The 9,583-nt window shown below is 46.0% G+C and overlaps 1 protein-coding gene across 1 annotated transcript in view; it reads right to left on the bottom strand.

The window, feature by feature from the left end:
• The window catches only part of TRIM10 (tripartite motif containing 10), a 21,974-nt gene that overhangs the window by 11,770 nt on the left and 621 nt on the right, over nucleotides 1-9,583 (bottom strand). The window contains 5 exon segments of the mRNA XM_023745195.1: nucleotides 519-551; nucleotides 1,972-2,087; nucleotides 2,405-2,427; nucleotides 3,020-3,250; nucleotides 3,760-3,855. Coding sequence (XP_023600963.1) covers nucleotides 519-551; nucleotides 1,972-2,087; nucleotides 2,405-2,427; nucleotides 3,020-3,250; nucleotides 3,760-3,855 — 499 coding nt within the window.

Raw genomic sequence — 9,583 nt, 5'->3', positions numbered from 1 at the left:
CCTCCCTCTCCGTCCCTCCCTCTCCGGACTCCCCATCCCCACCTGCGTCCCTCCAGGCCCCGCCCCGCGTCCGGCCTCTAAAGCCGCCGGGTCTGGGACCACTTGTTAACAGAGCTCTGCTGACCCTGCCTCCTGTGACTTTGTCCGCAAATGGAGACCAAGGGCCAAATCAGGCACCTGCATGGCCCCGCGACCCCGCGGCTTCTCGGGCCTTGGCTGAGAGTGACCAACAGCACTGAGTGGGTCGCCTCCCCATTCCGTCCCCACCACTGCCCTCCTTCCAACGCCTGCGCTGCGAAGGGGTAGCGGCAGCCGCTGCTCTAGGAGTGTGACCCACCCCAGACCAAAGCTGCCCGGCTGGCCAGGAGGCCTCTCCGAGGCGCCTGCTCCCCTTTGGATTTAATCTTTCTCCCCTGGCCACCGGCAGACGGGGCAGGAGTAGGGTGTGTGTGTGTGTGTGTGTTTCCTTCTCAATTTTAGATTCTTCTTTCCCTCCCGTCCAGTGGTAGGATGCTTACCTGGTTTATAGTCCAACTCACAGCAGAGTTTTTCTGTAAAGAGGAAATAAAACAGGATGCGAATTTATTAGTCTCACAAAAACCACAGATCCGTTCATGACGGAGAAACTGAGGCCCAGAGGAGAGAAGGGCAGAGAAGAAGGAGCCCTGGAGCCCGCCGCCAGTGACTGGACTGAGCTCGTCCCAGACTGGTTCTAACCCGGTGACCCCGGGTGACCCGCGAATGTGGGTGTTTTAATAAGCTCAGGGGCGGTGCTGGTGGGGAGCCCGCTTGTCCCTCGCCCTCGCCCAGTGCAGGGGCCTGTCTGCCTCGCTGGCCTCTGTCCTCAGTGCTTCACAGAGCCTAGGACACAGTAAGTGCTCAAGAAATAGCTACTTAGTGGATGGATAGTGGGCTAACTTATTTCTTGTTCTGCTTGGAAATTTCCAGGATAGACCAAGGTCAGTCTTTGATTAGAGTAAAACTGCTTTCCCTGCCCGGCCCCTGGGAGCACCAGCAGGGAGTGAACTCGTGGGGAGAGCTCAAGGTGACACTTCGGTGGGTGGGTCATTTAGAAATGGGTGGCATCATTCGTGGTGTTGTGTGTGTGTGTGTGTGGGGGGGGGGTGTTGACAGAGCCAATTCCTGACCCTCAAGTCAGACCCTGCACACCCTCTCCTCCCCGCCCTGTTCCGGAAAAGGCTCACCGTCCAGGGCAGGCGCCCCAGACCCAGAGCGCAGGGCGGCGGGGAGAGGGGCGAGAATCAGCTCCCCCCAGGCAGAGATTTTCTGCTGGTTATTAACTAACAGTGTTCATCATAAAAAACCTATTCCACAGATGTGTCTGTGGGTTTTTTAATAACTGAGAATGATAGATTTTTATTAATCACTATCTTTTTATTATTTAATTTTTAAAATTTTACTTTTTCCATCACCATGTATCCCCTCTATGCCCTCTTCCACCTCCACTGCCCCACACTGTGGTCTGTGTCCAAGAGTTCTCTCCTCTTTTTTTTTTCTTTTTTGCTCAGGTCCACCCCCCCCCCCCTCATCCCCCTCTCCCCCACCAGAGCTGTCTGCCTGCTCTCTATGAGTCTGTCTCTATTTTGCTTGGCAGTTCAGTTTGTTCATTGAATTCAACACAAGAGTGAGAGCACACGGTACGTGTATTTTTCCAACTGGCTTATTCCCTTAGCATAATGCTCTCCAGGTCCATCCATGCTGTCGCAAAGGGGAATTTTTCTTCCTAATCATTATCTTTCTTGATTGCGTAATGCCAATTGACCAGATTGTGTTTTCCAAACCAGTTAAATTTTTTCCAGAAATCTTCGCCTTTATTACTTACTTTCATTGTCACATCACCCCAATGAGCAGATTTGATAAAGATCTGCAAATAAGGGAACCAGGCACTGGCAGGGCCAGGAGTGGCTGGTGCTGGGCGGCGGGGTGCGTGGAGGCCTGGGGAACGCTTACCCAGAAACACCTTCATCTCCCTCTGCAGCAGAAGGGCCTGCTGGGGGAGGTCCCGGATCCTCTGGCCCAGCTCAGGGGACACAGCCTCTGGTTTCCGGCACTTTCTGGCTTCACATCTAGGGCACAGAATGGCAGCACTGGGACTCTCCTCTTTCATAAAACCTTCAGGCTCAGCACTCACCTTCTCACTGGGCCTGAGCTGCCAGCTCCCACAGGGTGGGCCCCCCTGCCTGCTCTTGGGCAGCGCCATGCAGGCTGCATATGGGAATGCGGTTGCGTAAGTGAAAGTGCATGTGAATTTCATCCTATGGGGGGAGTGCCATACACTTGCATGGCACTACCTGGGCTTGGTGTGTGTGAGTATGTGCGTGCGTGTGTGTGTGTGAGTGTGTGTGTGTGTGTGTGTGTGTGTAAGGAGAACTATATCACTTACCTTATTAGTGTGCTCCTGATATTCTAGGAGGAGAGAGAGAGAAAGCAGGGATTCAGTTTCCACCTTCCTCCTCCCACTTTCCTTATAACTAGAAAAACAAAATACCATTCTCTTAGCCCTGGGCGTGAAAAGGGCCCCAGACCACAGAGCCACAGCATTTGGGCTTCACCAGCCTCCCTCACGCAGCCCTCCTGCCTACAGCTCCAGAAGGTGAAGCGAGAGGGTGAAGCCAGAGCAGGCCAGGCCCCCCTCGGCCTCCCTCCCGGGCTGCCTTTCTGATGCTTTGCTGAGACCCAGTCTCCCTCCTCCAGCGGGAGGGCGTGAACGAGGCCAGGAAGAACATCCTGACTGCGGAGCAGCGGCTCAGAGGACAGTTCACGCGGACCTGATGCTTTTCAAAGTGCTACTTCCCCTGGCATTTACCGTTGGGTCCTCACAAAGCCCCTGTGAGGTGGGTGGTGGCATGGACAGATTGAGACCAGGGAAGCAAGGACTAGAACTCAGAACCTCAGGTCCTGGGGCCCATCTTCCACTGGGATGAGACGCGAAGCGAAGGGGACAGGCTCGACAGAGTGAAGGTGCGGGAGAGGAGGAAGCCAGGCTGCGCAGCCTCACCGTCAGGAGCTCCCTGGCTGACTGCTCCTTCTTTTCCTCCAGCTCCGTGATCAGGGCGCTGAACCGGCTCATCTCCCCAGTGACCAGCATGTCAAACTCATCCCGTTGCTTCAAGATGTCCCCCTCCAGCCCCTCCAGCTGGGCCAAGAGAGCGCTGTGCTGCTCCTCCAGGAACTGGCGCAGGCGTGCGAACTCAGAGATCACTCTTTGTCTCCTGGTGGCCACCTGGGTCTGGGGGCCAGAGAAGTCAGCAGGAAGTTATTCCTCCCCTCCTCTCCTCTTCCTCCTCCTTGTTTTTCCTTAGTTCACTCCCATCTCTCTCCTGGCCACATCCTCCATGGCTCAGTGGTAAAATCAGAGCCCCTGGCCCAGGTCCCAGACAGATGTGGGAGGGCAGCGGGCTTCCTTTCCACCTTCTCGGCTGCCCAGCTTTGCCTCGGGGGAGGCTGAGGGCAGGCGCTGGGGACACCCTACCTCCTGCCTTTTGCAAAGAACATACGATGTGCACGGCACTAATTGCATTTACAGGCACAGTCTCATTGCAGTCTTTACAGAATTCCGAGAGGTAGTGGAAAATTTTAATCTCCACTTCACAGAGAAATACACAGAACAGAGAGTTGCTAGAAGACATAGAGCAACTTAGTGTCAGAGTCAGGATTCAGACTCTAATGACATCAAAACCCATACACTGTGGGGCACGGAGGAGGGGAGGGGAGGGGCCAGGCAGGGGGGAGTCCTACCAGGAGGAAGTGTATCCTTTGATTTTCTCTTGACTGAATTTCTTGAATCTCCTCTGTCTCTTTTCTTAGACACTCAAGACACGTCTGTATCTGTTCCTGGAGAGAAGGAGCATAAAATATTGAAGGTGGGAGCAGTGGCTTCTATAGTTGTCGTCTCATCCTCCTCTGCCTCCAGGAAGGCAGGGCCCCTCAGCTGGCCATGCCTGAGCCCTACTTGTCCTCAAAGCCCTTCTCTGTGGGCTGTCTTCCTCTGGCTTCTGTCCTTCGAGAGTTTTGATCAGGGATTGGCCCTTTATCCCGTGTCAACATAAGCTGTGCCTTGGGGTTCCACCTGAGACTTTCCTTCTTCAGGGGAACACCTGATTTCTTGCCTTTGCTAAGTGGGACCTGGGATCTGTCCTGAGCTTGATACGCCCTCCTTGAAATTATTCCAACTTTCTCGCATGCCCGAAAGGGAGCACACCCAAACAACCCTCCCTTGTGAATGGAATCAATTTTCTGTGTGTGATTCTGAAGGGGAGAAGAAACATGGATGTCGCAAAATCAATCAGTTGGCTGTTTTAAAATTGCTTGCTCTAGACCAAGTATACACACGTAAATGTTCATATAGGTAAATTTGAAAATATATATAGAACTCTCATCATCAAAGATTAATGAACTAGGAAGGAACACTTCCAAACTCTGCTGAGGCCAGCATTACCCTAATTCCAAAACCAGATAAAGACACTACAAAGAAAGAGAATTACAGGCCAATATCCCTGACGAACATAGATGCTAAAATCCTCAACAAAATAGTAGCAAATCTCATCCAGCAATATATTAAAAAGGTCATACACCATGACCAAGTGGGATTTATTCCAGGGATGCAAGGCTGGTACAATATTTGCAAATAAATAAACATGGTACATCACATACACAAATTGAAAGAGAAAAATCACATGATTATATCAATAGACGCAGAAAAAGCATTGGACAAAATCTAACACCCATTTTTGATAAAAACTCTCAGCAAAGTGAGACTAGAGGGATCATACCTCAACATGATAAAGGCCATATATGACAAACCTACAGCCAACATCATACTCAATGGGCAAAAGGTACAACCATTTCCCCTAAGAACAGGAACAAGACAGAGATATCTACTTTCACCACTCTTATTCAATGCAGTACTGGAAGTCCTAGCCACAGCTATCAGACAAGAAGAAGAAATAAAAAGCATCCAAATTGGAAAGGAGAAAGTAACTCTCATTATTCGCAGATAACATGACATTGTACATAGGAAACCCTAAAGACTCCACCAAAAAACTACTAGATTTAATAAATGAATTTGGCAATGTAGCAGGATAAAAAATCAACACCCAGCCCTGACCGGTTTGGCTCAGTGGATAGAGCGTCAGCCTGCGGACTCAAGGGTCCCGGGTTCGATTCCGGTCAAGGGCATGTACCTTGGTTGCAGGCACATCCCCAGTGGGGAGTGTGCAGGAGGCAGCTGATCGATGTTTCTCTCTCATCAATGTTTCTAACTCTCTATCTCTCTCCCTTCCTCTCTGTAAAAAACCAATAAAATATATTTTTTTAAAAAAATCAACACCCAAAAATCGATGGCTTTTTTATACAGCAATAGAGAAACTAAACAAACAATCCCATTTACCATTGCAACAAAAAAATTAAGATACTTAAGAATAAACTTAACCAAGGAGGTAAAAGACTTGTACTCAAAAAACTACAGGACATTGAAAAAAGAAATAGAGGAAGATATAAACATGTGGAAGAATATACCATGTTCATGGATTGGTAGAATTAACATCATTAAAATGTACATACTACCGAAGGCAATCTACAGATTCAATGCAATCCCTATTAAAATACCAACAGCGTATTTCACAGAGCTAGAACAAATTCTCTAAAAATTTATATGGAATAAAAAAAAAAAGACCCTGAATAGCAGCAGCAATCTTGAGAAAGAAATACAAAGTTGGAGGAATCACAATACCAGATTTCAAGTTGTATTACAAAACCACCGTAATCAAAACAGCCTGGTACTGGCACAAGAACAGGCATATAGATCAATGGAACAGAACAGAGAACCCAGAAATCTACCCAAGCCATTATGCTCCATTAATATTTGACAAAGGAGGCAAGAGCATACAATGGAGTCAAGACAGTCTCTTCAATAAATGGTGTTGGGAAAATTGAGCAGATACATGCAAAAAAAATAAAACTAGATTACCAACTCACACCAAACACAAGAATAAACACAAAATGGATAAAAGACTTAAGTGTAAATCAGGAAACCATAAAAATCCTAGAAGAAACCATAGGCAGCAAAATCTCAGACATCTCTCATAGCAATATGTTTGTGGATACATCTCCTGGGGCAAAGGAAACTAAGGAGAAAAATAAACAAATGGGACTACATCAAAATAAAAAGCTTCTGCACAGCAAAAGAAACCATCAACAAAATGAAAAGGGAGCCCACTGTATGGGAGAACATATTTGGCAATGATACATCTGATAAAGCGTTAATATCCAAAACATATAAGGAACTCATAAAACTTAATAAAGGACAAACAATCCAATTAAAAAATGGGCAAAGGGGAGAATCGAAGATGGCGGCATAGGTAAACACCGGAGACTGCTGCCGCAAACAACCACTTCAAAAATAAAACTAAAAGACGGAACGGACATCAACCAGAACCACAGGAAGGCTGGCTGAGGAGAGACTCTTCAACTAGAAGGAAAAACAACAGCATTACGAGGCTCAGAGGAGGCGCAGTGTGGAAAATTTAAAGGTATGGTGGTGCGCGCGCAAAGCGGGCTGGTGGCTGAGGGCGCGGTTGTCGTTTTCAATCAGGAGGGAGTCTCAGACTCTGGGCTACAGATCCGGGCGAGTCTCTAGGGACCCAGACTCAAACGGGAGAAGCGGGACTGTCTGGCTACGGTCCCTCCGAGGTTTGCAGCGGTTGCTGGGACAGAGAGGAGGAGCCCCTGGGGACGGACTGAGAGCAGCCATAGCTGCTCCCTCTGCCCGCTCTGTTGAGCCCGCCCCCCCAAAGCCCTGCACAGAGCCATTTGCCGGATCGCCTCAGGCAAAGGCTAAATTAGCACCTCCCCAGAGGACAGAAGTTTTCCACACAGCTGATTCTCACAGCCAGTCGGCCTGGTGGTCAAATCCCTCTAGTATTAACTACAACAATTAAGGCTTCACTAGAACAAGACTGTGCACAAAGACCACAAGGGGGTGCACCAAGAAAGCATAAAAAATGCAGAGACAAAAAAACATGACAGAAATGGAGGATATGGAGCTAAAAATCGAAATTTTGAGGGCTTGCAATAAACTTGAGCAGAGCCTCACGAAAACTAATGAGACCCTCGATGCTATGATAAAGAAACTAGAAAGTAAGCATACATGGACTGAAATAAAGAATATTATACCCAATAGCAGACCAGAGGAGCACAAGAATCAAACCAAAGATTTGAAATGCAAAGAAGCAAAAAACACCCAACTGGTAAAGCAAAATGAAAAAAGAATCCGAAAGTGTGAAGATAGTGTAAGGAGCCTCTGGGACAGCTACAAGCGCACCAATATCAGAATAATAGGAGTGCCAGAAGATGAGAGACAGCAAGATATTGAAAACCTATTTGAAGAAATAATGGCAGAAAACTTCCCCCACCTGGTGAAAGAAATGGACTTACAGGTCCAAGAAGCGAAGAGAACCCCAAACAAAAGGAATCCAAAGAGGACCACACCAAGACACATCATCATTAAAATGCCAAGAGCAAAAGACAAAGAGAGAATCTTAAAAGCAGCAAGAGAAAGAGACTCAATTACCTACAAGGGAATACCCATACGACTGTCAGCTGATTTCTCAACAGAAACTTTGCAGGCCAGAAGGGAATGGCAAGAAATATTCAAAGTGATGAATAGCAAGAACCTACAACCAAGATTACTTTATCCAGCAAAGCTATCATTCAGAATTGAAGGTCAGATAAAGAGCTTCACAGATAAGGAAAAGCTAAAGGAGTTCATCACCACTAAACCAGTATTATACGAAATGCTGAACGGTATCCTTTAAGAAGAGGAAGAAGAAAAAGGTAAAGATACAAATTGTGAACAACAAACATGCATCTATCAACAAGTGAATCTAAGAATCAAGTGAATAAATAATCTGATGTACAGAATGAACTGGTGATTATAATGAATCAGGGACATAGAAAGGGAATGGACTGACTATTCTTGGGGGGGAAAGGGGAATGGGAGATGCGGGAAGAGACTGGACAAAAATCGTGCACCTATGGATGAAGACAGTGGGTGGGGAGTGAGGGCGGAGGGTGGGGCGGGAACTGGGAGGAGGGGAGTTATGGGGGGGGGGGAAGAGGAACAAATGTAATCTGAACAATAAAAATTTAATAAAAAAAAATAGTTCTTTCCATAATATAATTCCTAATTATCAGCAAAGTAACCCAGTTTTCTTTAAAAAATTTTTTTATTCTAAATTCATTAACTGTCCTCATTCTCCCTTATAATTTGGGAAGGTTACAAAAAAAATCACTGGTTAACTTCTAACCCAAGCTAAAAAGTAAAATATGATTAGGAAATCAAACTCAAAACAATTCAATTACTACAAACCCATAATAACTAATAAATATGCACTAATATTCATCAATTTATCATATCTTGCAATTATACTAAATGGTCATATTATTTCTCCTATTAGATTATAGCATAGAATGCATCCATACAGAGCCAAAAAATATGGACATGCTCAAAAAGCAAACTGATGGGGTATGTCAAAGCCACATAGAAGCCCACTGAAGGTGGCCCCAATGGTCAAAGATGTAACAAGCAATAAAATAAATTACCTGATATTAGATTATAAAAAATACCCATGAGTCTGTATTAATACAAATCTATATATATAAAAGGCTAAAATGCAAAGTGTCCCCGTGGGAGTTCGACCGGGAAACCAAAAGTTCTATTGCTCGCTGTGATGTGCGCTGACCACCAGGGGGAAGCATAGAATGAAGGAAGGCCCTGGCTGGCAGCTGGCAGCTGGGGAAGGGAGGCTCAGGCTGGCAGCCAGAAGGTCCCAATCAGCCCTGATCACCAGCCAGGCCTAGGGATCCTACCCGTGCACGAATTACATGCACCGAGCCTCTAGTGTTTTAATTATTAAGAGGGGAAGAATACACAAATCTCCAACCCAGAATTCCAAATAACTTATGTAGACACTCTGCCTTTGTCAGACTATATATCACTTGGTTCTCTCACCTGTTTCCTTCTTGAACTAGTAAATTCCATGGAGGAAGATACTTTGTAAGTAATCTGTATGTTGCTAGTGCTGCCTAAAACATATGACCTGAGTTCGTTAATGATTACTTAATTGAATAAATAAATTTGACATAAGAGGTAAAAGTATGAATGTATTTTTAAAGGATGAAATAATATAGTGAATATATCTCAACATAAATAAATACACACATACATAAAAAGTATTATTAAAGAGAGTAAGGAGTGCTTAACATTTTGCAATGTCTGTGGGGCAAGACTGTTCTAGAAAATATTCTGGAATAGATCACTGATCTGAGTCAGCATGTCATCTCTAATGTCCAGTTTGGTTTGAAACACAAATGATATGTCCTGTCTATAACTTATAGGCATACCTTAGAGATATTGTGATTTCAGTTCCAGACCACCATAATAAAACAAGTACTGCAATAAATTGAGTCTTAGTCATTTTGCTGGTGGAGGGTCTTGCCTTCAATTTTTAAAAAAAATGCAACACCTCTGAGACTCAATCCAGCAAAGCACAGTAAAATGAGG

The sequence above is a fragment of the Myotis lucifugus genome, unplaced genomic scaffold (genome assembly GCF_000147115.1).
Source record: "Myotis lucifugus unplaced genomic scaffold, Myoluc2.0 scaffold_521, whole genome shotgun sequence".
NCBI lineage: Eukaryota > Metazoa > Chordata > Mammalia > Chiroptera > Vespertilionidae > Myotis > Myotis lucifugus.
The sequence above is the reverse complement of the archived record's forward strand: the minus strand, read 5'-3'. Positions and strand labels throughout refer to the sequence as shown.